The sequence below is a fragment of the Pelecanus crispus genome, chromosome 14 (genome assembly GCF_030463565.1).
Source record: "Pelecanus crispus isolate bPelCri1 chromosome 14, bPelCri1.pri, whole genome shotgun sequence".
Taxonomy (NCBI): Eukaryota; Metazoa; Chordata; class Aves; order Pelecaniformes; family Pelecanidae; genus Pelecanus; species Pelecanus crispus.
Window position 1 is genome coordinate 1,071,214 of NC_134656.1, and position 22,150 is coordinate 1,093,363.

The 22,150-nt window shown below is 49.9% G+C and overlaps 2 protein-coding genes across 3 annotated transcripts; one reads left to right on the top strand and one right to left on the bottom strand.

Annotated features, from left to right (window-relative positions):
- Positions 1-550: 550 nt before the first annotated feature.
- Positions 551-10,488, bottom strand: POFUT1 (protein O-fucosyltransferase 1). The gene is made up of 8 exons (XM_075721346.1): positions 10,338-10,488; positions 5,336-5,593; positions 4,778-4,899; positions 4,437-4,619; positions 3,714-3,826; positions 2,801-2,993; positions 2,283-2,525; positions 551-1,850 (listed from the first exon to the last, which is right to left on the bottom strand). Exons 1-8 carry the CDS (start codon positions 10,486-10,488, stop codon positions 1,662-1,664), a joined length of 1,452 nt encoding a protein of 483 aa, XP_075577461.1. The 3' UTR covers positions 551-1,661.
- PLAGL2 (PLAG1 like zinc finger 2) lies at positions 8,744-19,996 on the top strand. 2 transcript variants are annotated; one of them, XM_075720971.1, is made up of 4 exons: positions 8,744-8,856; positions 10,354-10,749; positions 11,683-12,278; positions 18,857-19,996. In XM_075720971.1, the coding sequence occupies exons 2-4, from the start codon at positions 10,487-10,489 to the stop codon at positions 18,871-18,873; spliced, it is 876 nt and encodes a 291-aa protein (XP_075577086.1). In that variant the 5' UTR covers positions 8,744-8,856; positions 10,354-10,486; the 3' UTR covers positions 18,874-19,996. The 2 variants fall into 2 exon arrangements, with proteins under 2 accessions (XP_075577086.1, XP_009479165.1); XM_009480890.2 differs by lacking the exon at positions 18,857-19,996 and having other exon boundaries at positions 11,683-12,909.
- The last annotated feature ends 2,154 nt before the right edge of the window (positions 19,997-22,150 follow it).

Consider the following 22,150-nt stretch of genomic DNA (forward strand, 5'->3'; position numbering starts at 1 on the left):
TTATTACAAAAAGAACACCTTTTTCTTCTTCTTTTTTTTTTTTTTTTTTTTTTTTTAAAAGAAAAACCCAACATTTTCTCTTAATGCACTGCCTTCCCAGCACTATGCGGGAAGGCCGCCCGTGCTCGGTAGCGGGCCAAGGCAGCCCCGACGGCATCACCCGGGATCACCAAGCAGAGTGAAACGCGGAGGAGCGCGCCCGTGTCCAGCCACCCCGAAACCACCAAACGCCACGAATTTCTGGGAGCCAGCACTGAGGAAACAACAAGACAAGCCTTCGCCACCCTGACATGGGGGGTACCCTCTCATTTAGCCCTCTTCTGCTCACTCCCTTGAGCCTTCAAATTCCTTCAAAGCTGAGGAATGCTTCCAAGGAGGAAAAAAACTCACCACCAAAAAGACATTTAGAGTCAAGCCCCAATAAATGCTGTGAGACAGCGTTGTTTAGTCCATAGCAGTGCACGAGAGGCAGCCAGCCCCGGCACCAGACTCACCTAAGCGGCATTTTTAAGAAAGGAACAGTAAGTTCTGTACTCAGTCTTTCGACAAAAAAAAAAACCAAACTGAAGTCACAGGAGCACCAAAAGGTGTTGGTCAAGTTGAGTCTCACCACATCGGGATTATCAGTGTTCCCAACACTAAACTGTACTGGGCCCAACTAAGGGGTTTTGGGCTGCTGTTTCACCACCAGCGAACGCTTTCCGCAGTTACCTCCAGTGGGACCTACCCCCACGGACAGGGGTTCCGGTGTCAGAGGGGTTATTTTACAAAGTACCAAAACAAACAAGAAAACAGAAACCATTAACACAGACCTAGGTACAATGTACACCTACACCGCTACTTTAGAAGTCTTACCTCAAAACCAGTTTCATTTCTACCACAGACCTCCACCCAACAGCTACAAAGCTACAAGCCCTAAATCTCCAACTCTCAGCGGGCGGTGAAAGACCGCCCGCCTGCCAACGCCTCCTCCCCAGTTCCATGCAAAGCCGGGCTGAAGAGGCAGCTGCCACATCGAAATAACGTGCCCACGGCGCTTCCCTAGCACCGCTGCAGAGATCCAGGTGCCCCACGGCACTGCCGCAAAGCAGGTATGAAATCTCTTTTGACCGGGGAACGGAAACTGAGGCACTGAGGTGACACGGGTCTAGTAAGGCAACAGCGGTACTCGATAAAACCCAGAGCTGATTTCCAGACCTGGGCTTTACCTTGCACTCCCTTTCCAGGGACCGCGATATTCCTGACAATATGTTGCATGTAAAAAGAACTTGTGGTCAGTTTTGGACAAGAAGCTTCACAACATCTCCAGGTAAAATTTAAATTTAACGGAAAAAAAAAACGGGGAAGAAGAAATCTGAGCAGCTGCTTCGTCATGATTGCTGGTGAACCCCAAGTAGTGAGAAAGGAGAGCTACATAAACTACAGCTTAAAAACTACATGATTTAAAATTTCTTTTCTGCCTGACCTCAGGCTGGAAATACAGGACAAGTCAGACAGAACAGTCTAGAAGCGACTGTGAGGAGCATCACAGCGCTGAAGCGGCTCTGCGGCAGCTTGGCAGCACGCTCCGCAGGCAGGAGAACGCTGTTAGCACCGAGTGGTCCCTCGCCAAGGTACAGAGCTCAGAGCCCCGAGAACTACGGAGCCTGTTCCTCTTTTGGTCAGAATTCATCCCGTAATCTTGGCGGGTGGTCCATGCCAAAAAACGAAGAGGGTTTTCCATGCACGTCACGCTCTCTTTTCACAAAGGCAGTAAACGAAGAGACGCAGTTCCCGATAAAGTGATCGGACTGGCCAAGAATGTACAAGTCAATCTGAGGCACTTCTGGCTGCAAGCTAACAACCTTGATCTGCAGGGAAAGAAGGAAAGCAAATGAATCCAGTCATCTATTATTACAATGCAAATGCCTTGGCATAGTATTAGAAATGGGAATATACAACAAGAAGAGAGGAGATTCTGTCTTAAGTTGCCCTATAACTCATTTATGAATAGATACATGTCAAAACATTTTTGAAAATCACTTAGGTTTATTTAATTGAAATCTTTTTCAAGGAGAAATTTACAACCATGCAGGATAATGCTCTTCAACCTCTAGGAAAGGAAGAGTTTTACAGTCCAATTTTTATTGTCTTGAGCAAAATTTACCTTGAGCTGCCAATATTTGTCCGTGAGCAACATATTACACAACTGCCTGCCTGCTGCCCGTGGCAGCAACGGGCCAGAATCCAAGGAAGGTTTTTATTAAAGCACTCCTGCCAGAACGGGTTTCCAAAAGACTTACCTTTCCTTGGAAGAACTGCTGTATCTCTGTCGTGTAGGGCTCAGAATCAGTAGCGATATAAACAGATTTAGCTTCTGTCTTTTCCACCCAGAGCTTGAGAGCACGCTTGATCTCTTTGAGGTCTGGCAGGCACATGTCCATGGTGAGAGGGACCGCAGCGCTTCGGTCATAGCCCACGCACTGAGGTGAAGCCATGAAGTGCGGCCCAGCCGTCCCGTCCTTTAACATGTTGCAAGCATTTTTCTGTTGGAAGAAGAAAAGAGAAAATATCATATATTTGAATGGCAAGCGTGAGAATACGCTACCGCGTCCCCCACCTCTGCCAGCAGCGTCACAGCCTGTTTGAAAGAGGAATCCCAACGGCGCTGCTGACACTCGGCGAGTTGCTGAGCAACTCGGGCTCGGGCTGCCACCCCAGAAGCACAGCTCCTCCTCGGCAGCTTCTTCCACAGAGCGTTCGCCACCACGCTACAGCAGCCGCTCGGGCTACAGCAACTAGCCTCACACAGGAGCCGTACCCAATCCGAGCCGATCCGCAGATGAATTCCTACGTAGGGTCTGACCAGCAGAGAGTCAATGTAGGCTTCTCCTTTCTTCACCATTTCATCGGACCACACGATATACTTTTGGAGAGGTCGATGCTCCTCTAAGACTGGAAACTGGGCCGGAGCTCCAGGTAAGGCGAGTACAGGGTGCTCAGATGGTGGAAACCTACGGGGATAAAAAAAATAAACCAAACAAAACCACAGCAGACCCAAACATAACCTAACCTTGCATGCATCATCTTGCCCAAAGACTACCGTGAGGGCTGGAACAGAAGTTATGAACACCCAGAAACATGCAGCATCTATTGCTCCAAATTTACCCAAGAAGAATTTTAACTGTTTTGCCACGTGAACAGAACACTGAAGCAAAACTCAGGTACTGCATTTTACCCCAGACCCGGTAACACATGAATTAGTATTTTGCCAGGCAAAAGATAAGAAACTCATATGCATAGCGACGAGCTACCAAGCAACAAGCGCTTACATTTCCACCCCGGACTAGAGCAATTCTGTCACCCAAACTTAGTGATACGACTAAAGGGGCTCCGCAAACATGAGGCAACCAGCAAAATACAGATCATCAGCAGCAACTGAGAACCCAATTCTTTCTGAAGAATAATTACATACGTAATCAATAAATACTGTAACTAAATATTACTGGCTGAGAAATCAATCAGCCTAACAGTGTTCACACCTAATACTGCCCACAGGAAGACAGTGCTCAGCAAATATTTAATGGAAAGAACAGTAAGATTTTTAATTATATTGCTAACTAACCACGTCAATCTCTCCCCCAACATGCAAAGGCTTTCCACAGTGCCTAGCACAACTGTTTTCGTGAGTTATTCTGCAGTGGCACGCCAGTACTTTTCCATCTTCTCGCTACCTTTGGATCCAATGGTCCTTGTACGCAGAACTGAAGGAGATTCCCTTGAAGAGCTCAGACTTATCAAAATCCACTTGGAACTGATCCCAGAAGGGACCAAATGGATTTCCATCCTGCAAAGGAAAGACGAGTGTTCATTCAGCGCACACGCAGAGCTGGAAAGGCAGACCTAGCAAGATCCCGGGGTGCCAAGCTGAAGAGTTTTTCTGTTAGGGAAGAAAGCAGACCAAACGCAGCAGCTTGTTTGCCACATATCAGCTCCACAGGAGGAGGAGAGTGAAACACATCAGAGAAAGTTACTGAGAAGTAATGCAAAGGCTGTCTTAAAAGAACAAGAAAACAACAGCTCTCAAACTTGTATTTAAAACAGGGTGCTTTAAAACCAGCTGGACAGCTGTACCACAGATGCGAAAGGGGCAGAGAGCAGCAGGAGATAAGCTGTGTCGTTACAGATCTGTTCTCCTTAAGCTCACCACCCAGCCCTAAGCGATAAAACCTACTTGCACAGACCTTCCTGAACCCCGGGCCTTTGCTGACAAAGAAAAGCGTGAAGGCGCAGGGAGACACACAGATAAGTGGTGAAAGGAAGGCCACAGAGAGGGATTCAGGGTGGATAAATCCTACATTTGCACATCAATGCCGGCCTGAGCGAGTCAGCCATTCCCTTCGGAGCAGCGGGAGGATTAAACCACGGCCGGGGGGGGGGCCGCAGGAGGAACTCACCTTCATGGGACAAGTGCTTTTGTCAGCGCTCCTCTGAGCTGCCGCTTCGAAGCAGTAAGCCACTCGCTTGCCAGGTGGCCAGTGGGCGGGCGCCAGCTCCTCCATGAACTCCTCCAGGCTGATAACGCGGTGGTACCGCCGCAGCGGCTCCAGCCTGAAGTGCTCCGCGTAGGGGACGTGCAGCTGCGGGCGACAGCCACCGCCTGACTCGGGGGCGGCGGCACGCCAGGCCCCAGGCCCCCAAACCTCCCCCCGGGGCCCGCACCTCGCCCCACGGGGAGAGGCCCGGGCCCTGCCCGCCGCCCCCTCCCCGCCGACCCACCCAGCCTCCGGGGGCTCACGTTGGTGTAGGGCGGGCGGTGGTGGCGGTACTCGATCCATGGCGGCACGGCCAGGGTCCGGTTGAGGGTGCGGGCGAAGGCCAGGGCGCCTAGGAAGTGTTCGGCCTGGTTCCCAAACCGGCCTGCGAGAGGGGAGAGAGCGGGGCTCAGCCGGGGGCTGCGGAGGGGGCTCAGCCGGGGGGCTCAGCCAGGGGCTGCACCGGGGGGCTCAGCCGGGGGCCTGCAGCGGGGGCTCAGCCGGGGGCCTGCAGCGGGGGCTCAGCCGGGGGCCTGCAGCGGGGGCTCAGCCGGGGGCTCAGCCGGGGCCTGCAGCGGGGGCTCAGCCGGGGGCCTGCAGCGGGGGCCTGCAGCGGGGGCTGCACGGGGGCTCAGCCGGGGGCCTGCAGCGGGGGCTCAGCCGGGGGCCTGCAGCGGGGGCTCAGCCGGGGCCTGCAGCGGGGGCTCAGCCGGGGGCCTGCGGAGGGGGCCCAGCCGGGGGCTCAGCCGGGGCCTGCAGCGGGGGCTGCGCGGGGGCTGCACGGGGGCTGCAGCGGGGGTTCCGCGGCGGGAGCGCCTCACCCATGCAGGGACAGTAGAGCAGGTAACCGGCCGCGTCCCAGGCGGGCGCCGCGCCGCCTCCCGCCGCCATCACGAGGAGGAGGAGGAGGAGGAGGAGCGGCGGTGCCGCCATGGCGGCTCGGCGGAGGCCCGGCGGAGGCGGCCCCGTCCCGGCATGCCCCGGGCCCGGCGGCTCGAGCGGGAAGCGGCCACCCCCGAGGCGGAAGCGGGCGAGCGACGTCACTCCCACAATGCCCCGCACAATGGGGCCGCCGCGGCCTGGGCCGGAGCCGCGCCCGGCGGGGCCCGGGGGAACGGGGTGAGTCCGGGGCGGGGGTGGGAGGAAGGGGGGCGAGGGGCGGCGTCACGGAGGCCCCCTCCCCTCGGCGGCGGGGTCCCCTCAGGGGACAGGGGGGCGTGTGAGGAGGAGGAGGAAGAGGAGGGGGGGGGGGGGGGGGGCGTAGGCCGGGCCCGCCTCTCCCCCTCCCTCCCCTCAGGGCTGCGCCATGGTAACGGGGGGGGGCGGCACGTGTGCTCCCCCGGCACCGGCACGGCCGCATCCGCGGACCCTTCCCCCGGCGGGGGGGCTCCCCTTTCCCTCCCGGTGCAAACGGCGGAGCTGCCGGGGGGGGGGGGGGGGGGGGGCGAGTTGCCCCAGGGCAACTCGCCCCCCCCCCCCCCGGCAGCTCCGCCGTTTGCACCCCAGTTGCAACCCTCATGGCCGCATTCTGCCCTGGGGGCTTTGCAGCCACTTTGGGGGTGGCTGGGTGGGAAAAGCGTTTGTTTTTCCTCTTTTTTTGGTAGCATAAATAAATCAGCCCGGAGCCATATTGGCGTTTGAGGCTTTCCCGGTGGTGCAGGGAAAGGGTTTGGGCTTTTAAAATCCCGGTCGGTGTCATGTCAGGGAAGGGGAGGGTGAAAAGGGTGATTTTCCCTATCTGAAAAACCATCCTCTGGGAGCGGTGTGTCTGGGGAAAGGTGCAGCAGCTTTTCCCTGCGTTTTCAAAGTAAACGCAAACTTCACGCAGAGTTTTTCCAAAATCCATAAGCGATCGAGCTGGGGGGGGGGGGGGGAGGAGCTGATACCAAGGCTTGAGCAGCTCAACTCGAAAAATGAACCTGTTTGAATGTAAAAACCTACATATCTAGACACGGCCGCAGGTGCTCACTGCAAGGAAATAATGCTTTTCATAGGGGAAATCAGGGGATCGTAATGACGTGTGGGCTGGTGTGTGTGACTGTAGGAAAACTGTAAGAAAAAGGGTCAGTGCAAGATGTGTCGGGAGGCAGGAGAGTGATTTTTACATCCAGAGGTGGCATGGGCAAGGCTGGTACTGAAGTACTGCATCGAGGTCTGGTATTGACTTTTTTCCCTCTCTTATAATTTTTAAAAAAAAAATGGATATTGGAAAACGGCAGAGGATGTAGAAAAGTCACAAAGTGATCTGAGGTCTGGAAGCAGAACCTTGCAGTCAGGGGTTGGAGCTGGACTCGATTAGAACACCGTCAAGAAAAGTAAGGGGTGGCTTTGTTACGCTGCACGGGGGCTTTGAAAGGCCTGCTCCGAGGGACGTTGCTGCAGCAGTTTGAGGTGTTACGGTCACTGGGCATCGTGTGGGAAGGTCGATAAACGCGTGAGTGGGATTGCTGCAGGAGCTGGGGCACAACACTGGGCTGAGGCTGAGTGCCCGCTGCGGATTCTGGCCTCCGCTTTCTGCCAGGTAGCTGGTACCTTCTGCTTGAGCAAGTTTAAGTTTTAACAACTTAAAATAGATTAGCAAACCTGAGCAGGGAACTGACCTGGCTGGGGGGAGGAAAAATTTAAAAAGAAGTTACTTTTCAGCTGGGTAAGTTCCTTCAGCTGCACCAGCGTGCAGCTATAACACAGCCAGGCCAGCGCAGCACAGGAGCAGGCAGTGAGGGGACGCAGGAGTCCCTAGGCCGACTTCTCTGTCCTTGCAGGAAGAAAAGTGACAGTATTGGAGCAGCTCCTTAGCAGAGGCACAGCAGGACTCAGCAGGCAGAAGCCAAGGGCAGACAGATACGGAGCAGACCCAAGAGATGCCCTTTAGAAAAGAGAAACCGCGGCTCCGCAACCCAGGGGCTGCTCAGGCAGCCGGCCGGGCCCCGTGTCCCTGCCTCCCGCTGCTGCTGCTGCATACCCGCTCCGGCCAGACCAGCACAGCTTTGCTGTTGGTCTGGTCAGAGAACTCATCCAGGCTCCTTTTTATTTTTTCCTGATTATTTTTAACCTGGGCAGTTCCCCAATCTGGTGCCCAGCCTAGGTCACAAGGTTTTCCCGCGCAGCCGAGCATCGGTGCTCCGTGTCACAGGAGTGACGTTGAGGGGCAGAAGCTGTGCAGAAGCTGTGCAGAAGCTGTGCAGAAGCTGTGCAGAAACGCTGTATCATTGAACCGTACTTTGAGAAGGATTAAACAGTGGGACAGACGGCCAGAGCAGGTGGCGGACTCTATCCCAGGGACTTTCTGTGAAGCCCAAGAGCTTTTTTGTACTACGTACCAACTCAGACGTACCTCATTGTTTTCTGTGCAATGACAAGTGGCTGGAATCTCATATGTAGCATACCATCCATCAGCTTATATGAGCTCTCCTAGCTTGAATTTGCACAAACCTGATGACTGTAGTAATGAAATAGTTCATATAAGTTGGCAGCCAGTGGGATCCAGCTCTCAGGTGGTTCGTGTTTTTTTCCAGCTCTGCGTTCACCCTGCCAAACTCTTAACCTCTGTAGGACTGAAGCAGAGGGAGATTCACCTGGTGATGGGGGGTTTCTGTAACAGACATATCTGAGATTTCTGGAGCTGCATAGGCTAGACATATTTTTCCAGCACTAGTACAAAACTTTCCAAGACAACCAGGCGTCCCAGTGCTGGTACGAAGGCTGTGATGTACAAGGTATTCTCTGAACATGCGTAGGTGAAGTGTTTCCAGGCAGCGGTGACTGTTTCTCTCTGGTGGCTACTGAGTTAGAGTGAAGAGAGAGCGTATTGGAAAACTTTCTTTGCAGAAACATTACTAAGAAAACTAACTGAGTTTTAAAAAATGTATATGTATAGATCACGCAGAGAGTTTCGGAGCCAAGCATGAAATATGTTGTTGACCTTCCACTGCTACTGTGTTTCACTGATACTGTGCGAGACCCTCATGTTATTTTTGATTTCTTACTCCACAGCTGTCAGAGCGTCCTACCACATACATTTAGACTTAGAAACAGACCCAAATAGGTAGAGTCCTCCTCCTTGCTAGAACCTTAAAATTTTAAAGGAAAGTTGATGAAATTTTACAATAATTGGTTACAGAAATTATCACGTCTTAACTCAATTTGTATTTGGGTTTCTGCTCTGAAGGCGACAGATAGTTTACGCGCCTTACTACTAAAGACAGCAAGATTCAACCTCTGTCTTCTTTCAGGTAGCTTTGAAACTGGTACAGATGGCTGAGCTCGTTCAGAGGGAAAGAAGCAACTACCTGGTGAAAGTGGCAGAGGCTCCCAGAACGTGTGCGCAGCGCTGAAGCAGGAGGTAGAGAACATTTCTCTTTTCCGGCACACATCTCATACAGGGGTGAAATATTCATGGTCTTAGATGCCTGCAGAGGAAGACTGCTCTGAGCCGCAGGACTCACCCTGAGGGGTAGGAGCAGCCGTCGTGTCACACTGGGTTGTACCAAAGTGGCACCTCAGCAGTTCTAGTCCTTTATTGTTCTGCTTTGCCTGAGTAGACGCAGTCCACACAAAACTGGATTCTGTTCTTAATGGACGTTTCCAAACCTCATAGACACGCATTTTCTTGGAGTCGTCCCATTTCCCAGTGTTTTCCATCCTGAGGGAAGCATTTGTGGCACTGTGAGTGACGGTGTAGTTACAGTTATTGTTATTTCAGCTATTCATAACGTTCGGTGGTGCACTTTCTTAATGGGGGTTGGTTAGTTCCCTCATAGTTGCACATCCTGCCCACAACTGGCACTCGTGTTGATGTGCAGGCAGGAAGTTCCTCCCTCTGAAGCAATCATGGAGTGAGAAAGAGCTTGAGGGTTTGATGCTATTTTAAGAAGAGTTTCTCAGGCAGCTAAAATTCAGTGAAAGAGATCTTTTCTGGGGCTTTTACTTCAGCTAACGGTTTACCAGTTTAGATATTGGTAGAACCATATAGAAATGCAGTACTTTACCAACAAGACAAACACAACTCAAGAACAATGGGCTAAGAGAGATTAATGTAGCTTTTCATCAACATGAAAGCCACCAGAGCATACAGGAGGTATATTTTGCTGAACAGGAAACAATTTGAGCTTCCATTATCAATGGATGAGAGTGCAAAGGAAAAAAAAGAATTGCTCATTACTGTAGAAAACTTGCTAACCCAGAGAGGCAGAATCTGCCCCACATTAGAAAAGTGAAAATACAATGACTAATCACACCCTAAAATGAAGCAGCATCTGTTGCCTTCCTGAAAAAAGGTGTGGTGTTGCTGATAATAGCAAGTTTTCTTCCCCAGCCCCATTGACCTGTGTGTGGTAATTCAGATTGGTTTGCTAGGAGATGGTTTTACTAGCAGACCAGGTTGGTAGCAAAGTGGATGAAAAAACAAATACAAGAGAACCTTAGTTTCTGTGAGAAGCTTTAGAAGGAAATTCCATGTAAGCAAAGATCAAGAGCCAGTGCGAATAGACCATGAAGAACATGAAAGAGGGGATGAGAAGCGGTCCACACAACACACGGGGAAAGGTGAGGTATTTAGAGCTACAGGCGCCTATCTACAATGTTTCAGGAGAAAATGCATGTAACAAGTAACGCTGGCTCTTAATAGTTGCAAAAATGTAATTCAGAAAAAGTTTAACATCATTTTATTGGTATAACGGGGGCTAAGGGGGAAAAGAATGAAACACATTCTGGAGATGGGAGTTTGCCACGTCTGTGAACACGCCTCTTCACGTTTATAATGCTTCTTGAACGCTCACACGCGTCTGTCCGCATGGGTGAAAGGCGCAGTGTCTTAACACCAACCCTTCTGTGATTTCAGATGAAGATGTTTTGCTGTTAAAGCAGTTTGGTCACAGAGGGTTCCAACTGAAAACTGCACCAGGACAACATCACGGCAAGACGCCTGCAGGCTCGAGTTCTGCTTGACATGGCCATGTTCTACTAGACCTGCCATGACGGCATTTTTTCCCAGTGTTCCCAACTGGATTCAAGATGCAAAGCAGGAGGAGGAAGAGACAGGCTGGAAATTAGTCCCCAGACCAAGAGGTGAAGAGACCGAAAGTCAGGGAAAATGCCAATGTGAAATATCGGAGACCTCCTTCACTAATGTGGACAAGCTGAGAACTCACACACTTTCTCATTCTGAGCAGAGACCATACAACTGCCCTCAGCTGCACTGTGGCAAAGCCTTTGCTTCTAAGTACAAGCTATATAGGTAGGTAACTGCTGAGTGCCTCTGCCGAACGGTGCTCCCCTACCAGAAGAGAGGGGGAAAACCCCTCCATCATGTTTTTTTGCTTGAATTTCTGAGAAGGTGGAGGAGGGGGAATGCCCTTGTTACCTTGCAAAGCAGTTGGGTCCCAGACGTTACCATACTTGGCATCTCTTTAAGTACCTTCCAGAGAACCTCAGATAATACTTTATCCTGAGCTGAAGCTGTTTTCTGTTTTACTGAGGAGGAAGTTGAAGCAGAAAGTGAAGTTCACAGATTAAAAAACAAAATGAAAAGCAAGAATAGCATTCACATTTCATAAGCCCTACCTCTAACGTTAATCACAGGCATATTTCTATGGCAGCTGTTGTTCTAGCATGAAGAAGTAGAGTTCCTACTTATGTGCTGAAATATAGCAGAGAATAATTAAATTATATGATCGCTAGAAACTTGAAACTAGATGAACCACAGTGTCAGAGTGTAAGATACCAAGGTGAAATCAGTCCACAGTGGCTGTCAACCGACATTGCCACAGTCTGATGCCTCCTGCTGAAACGAAGCCGTCTCACCAGCAGACAAGCATTTCTTGTCATAAACTACCAAGGTTTTCTTTGTCATTCCCCCCTTTGATAGCCTCAAGAGAGAGAACAGGAGCTGAGTAGACGACTGAAGTATACCTGTGCCGAGGTGATGCATTCTAGGGCGGACGGGCACTGCTGAGACAGACGCTGTAACTGTTGCTTGAAATGTTCTGCTTCTGTGCCTGGAGAGCCCCTGCTGCCCGGGCCGTCAGGGCAGCATCTTTTAGTGGCGGTAAAATGCCACCTGGGATTTTTGTGGCATAAAGTGTAGAACATGAGGAAAATTTTGAAAAGTAGCCTGTGTTCTCTTAGGGGTTGGACACTAGTCTAAACTTTCCTGCTTTTCTCCCAAAAGGCATATGGCCACGCACTCTGCTCAGAAGCCTCATCAGTGTATGTACTGCGAGAAGATGTTTCACCGGAAAGATCACCTTCGCAACCACCTCCAGACCCACGATCCCAACAAGGAGGCCCTCCACTGTCCTGAGTGTGGCAAAAACTACAACACGAAACTGGGCTTCAGGCGGCATCTGGCCATGCACGCAGCTGCCAGTGGCGATCTCAGCTGCAAGGTATGCCTCCAGACGTTTGAAAGCACCCAAGTCCTGCTGGAGCACCTCAAAGCTCATTCTAGGCGGGCTTCTGGTGGAGCGAAGGAAAAGAAGCATCCGTGTGACCACTGTGATAGGCGCTTCTACACCCGGAAAGATGTGCGGAGACACTTGGTGGTGCACACGGGGCGGAAGGACTTCTTGTGCCAGTACTGTGCTCAGAGGTTTGGGCGGAAAGATCATCTGACCAGGCACATGAAGAAAAGCCACTCCCAGGAACTGCTGAAGATTAAGACAGAGCCGGTTGACATGCTGGGTCTCCTAAGCTGCAGCTCATCTGTCGCAGTGAAAGAAGAGCTGAGTCCTGTCCTGTGCGTGGCGTCCAGAGACATGATAGGTGGTAAGAGCTTCCCTGGCATGTTGCCCATGGGCATGTACAGCACACACCTCCAAACCATGCCAAGCTCAGGGATGCCCCATTCTTTGGTTCCTAATTCCCTTCCAATGGGAATGAGCTATCCTCTGGAGTCGTCTTCTCCCATCTCCTCCCCACCGCAACCTCCTCCAAAGTATCAGCTTGGATCTACCTCATATTTGCCTGAGAAACTACCCAAAGTAGAGGTGGACAGCTTTTTGTCAGACTTCCCTGGCAGCCTGTCTCTCTCATCTGGTGAGCCTCAGTCCTCTTCGCCTCAGCCACCCCCCCTGGATGAGGCTTTGCTTTCCAAGAGCCCTGCTAACCTTTCAGAGGCTCTCTGTGCTGCTAACATGGACTTTTCTCATCTTCTTGGCTTCCTCCCCCTAAATCTTCCTCCTTGCAATCCACCTGTATCATCGGGGGGATTGGTCATGGGCTACTCACAGGGGGAGACACAGCCACTGCTTACCACTTTGCAACACCAACCTCAAGAATCTCCCGGAGCTGGGGCCTCGCTGAACTTTGGGCCCCTTCATTCATTGCCCCCTGTCTTCACCTCCAGCTTGAGCACAACCACGCTGCCACGTTTCCACCAGGCATTCCAATAAGCTGAGCTGAAAATAGCACTGGAGAACAGATCTTTCAATCACCCTTTTGTGGAGAGCCTTAAAAACGCACAACTCTTACTTCCCTTTGGGGTGTGAAAGCTTTGCAAAGCTGTTTCAGACAGGAGGTTTCTGATCTCTGGAGGGAGCACTTGTAGACTGGAACAGCAGATATCCCCGTGCAAGTCCCAGTCCTGTACAGCGAAAAGATTACAGCTAATAGACTGGATATATTTTATCTAATTTTTAATCTGTGAATCAGGAGCCGCGCTTAGCACTGACCTTCCCTGAGATCCTGGAGCTATGTTCCTCTTTGGGAAGGGACTGTCCCCGAGAAGGAGTTGAGACTCTTTCATCTTGGGCTAAACTTCTGAAGAGTCCAGCTTCCATTTCACCTTACCACACTGCAATTCTGGCAAAACAGCCAACACCTCCACATGGAGAAGGAGGAGAAGTCAGGATACCCGCTCTGTATGAAGCCAACGGGGAAGAGGCTGTCCTTCCCCACTACCTCTCATCCCATCACCGAATACAGCTTACTCCACATCAGTGTTAAGCAACAAGACCGTTTACATAGTGAATTCAGAGACGACACCTCATTCTTCTTTGCGGAGCCGTTAGGTTAAACTCATTACAGTGAACATTGTTTACACACCACAAATCTGTTTCCGCCATTACAAAAATAGGAGGCACCAGAATACACTGGTTTTTTAAGCTGGTGTAGCTAGAACACTGTTTACACAACGAAGTCAGGTTGCACTGATTTCTCTTCACTTATCATGTTCTTCCCCCATGGGGAAATACACTGCTTTTTGGACCACTTCAGCCTCTGCCACCGTAGGCAGCAGCTTCCCGGGATTTCTCTCTGGCTATCCACGTGTCAAGGGGATGGAGCAGCTCTCACAACTTAGCTGGTTTTTGTGGTGTATGGATAGAGCCCTTTTAAATATCTCCCACAGGCAAACAGATCGTGCATCTGTTCTGGAAACCAAACCATGTGAAAAGCTAGGTTAGGAGCTGGGGCCGGCAGCATCGCGTCCTGTCGTACCAGCCATGGTGAGATCAGGCTGTGGGCCCCTGCTCTGCATGTTCCCTTGAGATGAGGAGCAGAGTACAAGTTTCTATTTTTTTTTTACCACAACAGTTCAGTGAGGTCAGTACCCTTTTGGCTTATCCATGAAGCAGTCTCAAGAGATAGATTTTTGCCTCTATTCTAGGGTGATAACATCCAGGAATCAGGAGGAAAAATTGGTCCCAGCTTCATGTACGCTCCATCAGCGTACTTGAAGCATTTTCCCCAACACTAATAGTTCTAACAAAAGCTGAGGGTTTGGGCCTGCAGTCACCCTTTCACTTAGGATTTGGTTCCACTGGCCTTTTTGTTCTCTCCTTCTCGAGCCTTGTCTCCTGAAAGTAAAGTCCTGCTTCCCCTGCTCCCTGCCTCACCTCTTAAATTCTTCCATGGCCCGTCTACCTGCTGAGGGCAGAAGGGCTACGCTGTGAAGTGCAGCCAGCTGCTGATGTCATTTAGCATCTGTACCATCTCCTGCTCTCGTTTTCCTGGGCACTTGTACTGCAGATGGTAACATATGGAGGTCGAGCTCGCTATACATTGGTGCGTGTTTATGAATAATAGACACGCAGATCTTCATACCTCAGCATGGAGGAACCGATGTAGGCCAATAGAAACCAGGAAATCTGTCGACATTGTTCTCCATAAATATAGAAAATGCAAAATCTACCTCTACTCTGTTATCTCAGCTCCCTCAGCGAAGCCAGATGCTGTCCTCCCTCATCTCCCCAGAGTACATCCATTTCAGTCGATGCATATTACTTTCTGCTGAGCCACTGATCCCACAGCATGACATTAGCCGTGCCTCGTTTGTTCATAGGCTTGTCCCCCTTCCATTTTACTCAAGAATTTTATTTTTAATTTAGTTTAGTAATTCTTCCCAGAATGACTGTTTAGTGAGCCACTGATTCTCCAAAACATAGATCAGTTGTTTTAGGTTAGCCAGCAATGCTGCAAATAATACTTTTGTATCAAAATGTAATATAAGATTTATTTACCTCAGCAATATCCTGTGGCCATGATCTCCCTGAGTTAAATGCAGTACTTCCTCTCCTCCACTGTAAAATGTTGCCTTTCGAAGCTCAACGAGTGCCTTCTTGTTCTCTAACATAGAAAAGGTAAATAGGGCATTTCAGCTAGTCTTCTGTTTACCGTCATTGAATACCTCAGGCCTGTCTTCTATTGCTTTTCCCTTTGCAAATTAAAGAGTTTCACACTGTTATCAATTATATGCAAGCCTTATCCCTGTCTTCAGTTGAGAGGATTTTTTTTTTTTTTTTAAGAAATAAATAATCAGAACTGATCACTTGCTGCAAGTGAGGATTCTCAGATTTATGCAATGCCATCATACACCTCCTTCTATTTCAGAACATTCGGCTTTCTTGCTTTTTGCCTGCATTGTACTCTGAACAGATGTCATCACTGGAATTCCTTTAGCAGTGGTAGCTAAACTTAGAGCCAGGCATCTTTTTTCCTACCAGTAGTCTGTCAAAGAATAAATGGAATTCATTTTGCTGTTATTTGAACGTGTGATTTGCTTTCCACAGCTATTCTAACAAGCAGAATTGCAGTAACATTTGTCAGTGAAAGAAAAGTCTAAACCAGCAAAGGGAGCGTGTTCAGAGACAGCACGCTGGAGCTAATACCAGGTATTTGCACTGGAAAATGGATTCGAAATTCCCATTCCACAACAGAGCTTGTAACCTGCAAGTATTTTGTCAGCCAGTCTAAAACTAATGAGGCTACTTCCATTTGAAATACTAAGTACGCAATTCACAAAACAAATTACTTCCTGAAGCTAGTTAGTGAACAACTTTTACCTGGTCTTAAGAAAAAAAAAAACTTTTGAGCATCTAGGCTACACCACTTGGGAATCTTAAGTGTGTTAGGAAGTACGTACCGAGCTGCTGTGAAAAATCAGTAGAAGTCAGCTTAGACAAGCTCCTGCTAATGCAACTGTAGGTAAAAATACAGTGAGCGTGCCACGCTGCGAGGGTGGTAGCTGCAGCACAGCCTGGAAACTTGTTTATGTGCAGGGTGTTTGTGCATAAGGGAATGGCAGCCATTATGCTAGTTGGTGACACACAAAGTTTCAGTCCACAAAGGTTTTTTGGGTTTTACATCAAGGTTTAGGGATGTTTAAGTCAACACGCTACTTGCGTAAGATCAGTATTAGGGTAGGGAATGGGAGACTGCAGGGAAGGATGGTGAATACGAAACAGAGACCCATAGCACCAGCGTCCGTGAACGCAGGACCGAGCATTACAGCTACATACGGGCATTCTTGGGCGCTCACCCGGGACCGCGGGTTAGGGGCTCCAGGTACAGGAGACCGCTGGAGCCAGCCAGGAGAAAAAAACCATTTTGGGAGGCACAAAATGCTTTTGATGGAAGAGAGGAGTTTTTAAAGCAGTGTTTTCAAAGAGGCTCAGTGAATATGCGAGACAACAAGCTAGGCTGGACTTTACACCGAGACAGGGCAGCAGAGAAGCACTGAGATTTGAGACAGTAAGCACCAGCTGTACGAGAGCGAGGGAACTCGGAGGACAGACCAGTGAGAACTGATGAAACGCCTGTAATGAACATAATGCCAGTAGAAGTCTCACACTCTGCCATGAACAGAGTACAAGGCAGCCACTAAAGATGTAGAGCATTTTAAGCACTAGATGAAGGAGTTCTTCAGTGGGAGAGCCCTGTGAACTGCCCCGTTACGGTATCTTTATTCCAGGCACATCTGGATCAGAAAGGTGGCATCAGATTGACCCCAAGAGGAGCGACTACAGCAAATAATTGGTCAGAAGGGTTTAGTTAAGTAAAGAAATGTTTTAAAGCATGGCTGACTTGGGGAGGGTTCAAGACCAGTAGGAACAGTCCAGCCAACGAAGATACAAAATCATAGAGCACAAGTCTGTGAAAGGACAGGACGTGAACATGCCAGTGGTTATAAATCAGACCCTAGATTCTCAAAAGGGTAAGGATATAACGTCCCACTGGAAATAAGAATGATTCCGGCTTGCTTGTTAGAAAACGCATAAGCCCTTTCCGTGGCAGCAGAGGGTTAACTCACCTAGCCAGTCCTTCCCAGGCTCAGATTTCTAGAGCTGTGTGAAAGTCTGAAGATCTTTTTCCCCATGGGATTACAGCTCGCTCAAAATCCATTTGTATGAAGGAACAACGTGTTAACTTGCATTTGCTTCCACTGAATTTCACTTGACAGAATATCCACGTACAGCGATTTGACAGAGCCTGTTCAGCTGTCTCACAATAGTGCCTGCTCTTTAGCCTCAGTGTTGAAAAATGTTGTCACTTCAATGGGAATCCCTTTTTTCCCCTCCGGTAGATTGATGATTTCAGTACTTTTGTTGGGAGCTCAGCTCTTTGTTCCTTAATTCCTTCCTTGCTGACAGGTGAATAGCAGCTGCTTGGAAGATTTCCTGCAGTTCACTGAAAAATCCCCATTTCCTTTCTCTACCATTGCATCACCTTTGCTATCTGGAAAGAATAACCCTGCAGAGGCATTTTCTGCTGCCTGCAATTAAAATTTTTACAAAGAAATCTTCAAAGATGCTCTCCCCATCACCCTACCTTCTTGCTTATCCTCTCTAATCCCGGTTACTTAGGCTCACTGAATTCTCCCTCGGGTGCCTATTTTTAGTTAATTGCCTGCCCAAGCCCTGTAGATATTCTGCCACCGAAGAGTGAAGTGGATGGATGGCTTGAAGAGAACCATTTTGTTAAAACTTTACGGGTTTCTGTCTTTATCCAAAATTTGCTTCTTGTTCATAACTTATTTCTTACATTTTTCCCTAATTCTCAGAGATAGGAATCCCCATCCGAAGCTCCAAACGCAGTAGTGCCCGACGCGCGTGGTAGGGGAAGGCAGTTTGGTTTAGCCTGGTCCGCTGGACGTTCTCACTCGTATCGCCGACCTGGCAGCGCCCTGTGCCCAGGAGGCCGCAGCAGTTCCGAGCCTGCCTTGCAAAGCAGCCGAGAGCTGCCCAGGGGATGCCGCCATTGCTAGCGACACAGCGTCCGTACGGGACCGCTATTTCCCGTTCCTCACCCGTCCCCATGCCACCACCACGTCTCCGGTGTCAGCAGACTCCTCTCGGGTTCTGCTGTCCCTGCCGCACAATCAGCGCACGCTCGCATCAGGCTCACCTCCACGGGACATACTCACTTCGTTCCGGTGAATAACCGGGATCCTTTAGGAATCCTTCTGCCGGTTTCGGGCATTCCGTAGTTCTGGGTAAGGCGTTTTCTCCCAGAGCATTTCCTCAGCGGGCTCCTGTGTGCACTGCACCCGGAGCCATCTCCACACGGTTACACGAACCTCTCGCCACTAAATGCTTTAGACTGCCACAGAAACAGGTCAGGCAAAAATTGAACCGGTGATCAAAAAATGAGACCCAGAAAACAGACCGTAGTCTGCTTCTCCCAAATCTACACCACGAGATTAGCTTCACTTTCCTATCAGAAGCACATTTTATTTCTTACGTGCACAGGTAGGCTTGCAGGAAGAGACTAAGCATCTTCCTTACCACGTGCTCGTAGCTGAAGCTAGGTCTGCAGGAGTCCTTCCCGCCGGTGCCTAAATAGCAGCACGCACAAAGAATGTACATGACAAGGAGGTGGCTTCTCTGTAGTGGGAGATCTGTGACAAGGAAAGTTAGAGGCCTTATGGAAGATAAAGAATAGGGAATTTGGAATAAATTTTTTTTGTTGTTGAGTAGGTCAGCTCTTCATTTTCAGTTCGGGGAACAATCCTCAACATGAAAGCATCTTATTAAAAAACAACCATCCCTCATTTTAACAGCTATCTTCACCTTCGTTCTCACCATCTCTCTCACATACCCTGTCTTTCTTTGAAACTACTATGCAAGCGAGAAACCAGCTCTAACACGGAATGTACTGAGACGACGGGACAGCTCTGTGCGAAGCCTGCAGGGCAGGAACAGCCACAGCATCTGTCGCTCCGCACGCGGGTCCTGGCTGCTTTAGCATCCAGGTGAATGGATCACGCCTGCGCTTGCCCCGGCAGCCCGTTTTCCTCTGCGGTTCAGCATCTTGCACTTGAAGGTAACGCATAAACTTCTGCTCACAGGACTCACCAGCACGCCCCGCTTCAAGGTGCAACTGAAAACGGTGCCCAAGCCTGCGCATCCGAGCGGAGAGCTGGCGTTGGGAAGGGGCAGGTTCCGTAACTTCTGTTAGAAGCTTGTCTCGAGTTTGTGATTTCTCTTTGCCCGACTGAGTGCCTCAGCCTTGACCGTTGTTGGGTTTCCCCCCTCTAGTGATCCCTAATATCTAGAAACTATTTTTAGAAGGGTGGTTTTGTAACATTTGTACCAGTATTTTCCTTAAGCGAGGATATTGAACAAACAACTAGAGATGCCTGCCTTCGAGGTGGTCGGCTGCGAGAGGGACGGCAGCGGGAACCTGTGGAAGCCACGAAGACTCAACCCCAGGAGCAGTGGAGCTCTGAAAGTGCTGCTGGAGGAAAAAGCTCCCGAGTCATCTTTGCAGCCAAGAGTCACGCCAAGATCCCTCTCCCGGGCAGGGCTGCCCCGGCGCGAGCTCTGCCGCCCATCGCAGGAGCGGCTGACCGGAGGGCAGGATTTGATCCGGAGCCGGCAAACATCCCAATGTAAGGGAATGGGTTTGGGCTTTGTCAGCGCCGGGAGCCGATGGGGGAGACGTGGCGTCTCTGGGGCAGCAGTTCACACCACCTTTTCCGTGCTGGATCACGACCAACGCAGTGCCCAACCTCCCTTCCTGCAGCTACAGCTGCCGAAGCCAGAAGCTTCCTATTGTTAAAGCTCAACTGGTTTTCTAAAAAGAAGCTTTCTAGCACTTTTACACACAGTGAATAACCTCTTTTAATGGAGTATTTTGGGGGCTGTAAACAAGGTTTTTAAACTGTAAAAATATTAAGTGCCGTTAGGAAATGTACAGTTCATCACTAAAATTAGCTCTTTTGTTGTCTTGCAAAATTAAGTTCAAATTAAAAGCATTTTTTATAATGAAGTTGTTTATTAAAAGCATTTGAATTGTCTGCCCTGGGTGTCATCTTGGAGGGGAACGGGGTTTTTGGTTTGTTTGGGTTTAAGTAAAGACAGACTCGTAAGGCAAGTCAAAGACCCAGTTCCCTACATGAATCCACAGAGGTTCAAGTTTCTTTCAAGCAAAGGTTTAGGCCCAAAAAAGGACACGGCACCCTGCTGGGGATGTAGCGATGGCCGATACCATTATCTCCTGCCAAGGAGAATAACATTTGTTAGACAGAAAGTTCCAATCACTTGGTTTCACTAAAATTACCAGTCTGTGTGGAAGGATTTCAGAGTACAGTCCACTCCCCCTTCCAAATAACCCCGACACATTCAGCTCCCCAGGACTGCGCCTTGCACAGAGGCAGCAGAACCAGAACCAAACCTTAAAGCTTCAGCAACGACCATCTGCCGACACCCACCGCGGGAGCAGTTTGGAGACAAAAAGACAAAATCTCTCTTCAGAACACGGTTTAAAAGCTGACAACCATTTTCAGTGTTCAGGTACTTTTCTAGGCGTGATCTAGTTTTCATTCTTAATGCAGCCACTGGCAAGACATGCTGTTTCCTCAGCAGTGCTTTCCCCCAGAGCAGAGGGCTACGACAGGACACAACTACGGCAGCACCGCTTCTCTAGTCTGCCTGAAAATGAAAAACAAGTTCAGCACAGGTTGTCCTGTTGGTGGAGCTGAAGCCTTCCCTTGCCCTTTTTGAAGGGGAGAAGGGACTATTCGGATGATTTCTGAGTTTTGATTAAGGTCTTTGCCTGCTCTGGTCTCGGCAGCTGATCAGGGTCAGACGTTCAGCAACCCCCAGCATTGGCATCCCCATAATCCGTCACCAGCCACGGCTGCGCCCATCCATTGCTCTGCTGGGCAAAGCGTAACAAGAAAAGTGAATTCACTGCCTAGTCAGCACCTTTAACAGACGCCTGCTGCTCTCCTGCCACATACACCCCCAGCAAAAACACACAAGCACCAGGAAAGACGTCGGGCTAATGATGAAGGTCCGGCTTCTGCAGCACCAACGCGCCTCCAAAACACTGCTGAGAGGAAGAAAACGGCAGCTCCCTTCTTAACTGTACTCTCACCTCTTTCTGTAAAGCACCTGTATCTGCCCAACGCTCCCAGCCTGTCAGCCGTCCGACAGCCCTGCTGCTCTACCCATTCGCGCTACGCAAGTCAGACAACGTATTTCACATGCGAGAGCCAAGTTGCTTAAGCGGTCTTACCGTGCAGCACACGAGAGCGGTACAGCGAGTGACATATACAAATGCCTTGACCGGTGGCGTTTTAATTACAATGTACGGCGGTATACAGGACATACCTCACTGGGAGAAACTTACTGCTCCGTCAAGTTTACCAGGAGAAAAATATTACAAAGAAAACCACAATGTATTCGAAGCTCCGCTTCTGACTGAAGCCACACGTCAGAGACCACGCGGGCGTCGAACAGGCTAAGTGTTATGAAAAGAAAATCCCAAAAGGTGGCTTAGGAGAACCCAGGAGAGCAGGACAACAGGACAATGGCAGATTTATTTACAATAGGACACAAAGAATACATACATTAATTAAAAATTACAAAGAATACAGAGAAAACACTTTGGGGAAGGGAGAGAAATCAATGCTGGCTGAGCCTCTCCACTGGGGCGGGGGCAGAAAATTAAAAAAAAAAAAAAAAAATCAACCAAAATCTCAGAGAGGGATCTCAAATCGGAACTGACGCAGGACTCCACAGCACAGCTGGCTCGCGCATCCCCTGCTCCCTTTTTCCATCCGTGATTCCTGGCTGATTAGACTTTGGCATGGTGGGCAGCTGAAGGAGCTGTTGGGCTGGAAAGACTCAGTGCCGAGGAGTCAAGCTGCCTGGGAAGCCAGCTCCCCGCAGGGGGCAAGGCCGTCGGTAAGAGACACGGGTCCTTGCGTGGACCTGGTGGAAACTTAGGGCAACTGGGGTTAAAAAAAGAACCCCAAACCCCTCAAGGGTGCACATCAGTGCTGGTAACGGGGAGGGCTTTGGACAGTTCTGGGTTGGACCGGTGTCACCTGTGGCAGCTGGTCACTTGGGGACCTCACTGCTTACTACAGCAAGAAGCAAAAGGAAAATTTTCATAGATCTCACTCAAAAACC

Bases quoted from the DNA above. Each gene is read 5' to 3' on its own strand.
- POFUT1 (XM_075721346.1), bottom strand. From the start codon at position 10,488: ATGGCAGGTCTAGTAGAACATGGCCATGTCAAGCAGAACTCGAGCCTG. The intron at 4,620-4,777 runs GTGAGCCCCCGG...TGTCGCCCGCAG, and splicing joins ACCGCCCGCCCTACACCAAC to CTGCACGTCCCCTACGCGGA. The intron at 1,851-2,282 runs GTAAGTCTTTTG...CTTTCCCTGCAG, and splicing joins AGCAGTTCTTCCAAGGAAAG to ATCAAGGTTGTTAGCTTGCA.
- PLAGL2 (XM_009480890.2), top strand. From the start codon at position 10,487: ATGACGGCATTTTTTCCCAGTGTTCCCAACTGGATTCAAGATGCAAAG. The intron at 10,750-11,682 runs GTAGGTAACTGC...TTCTCCCAAAAG, and splicing joins TCTAAGTACAAGCTATATAG to GCATATGGCCACGCACTCTG.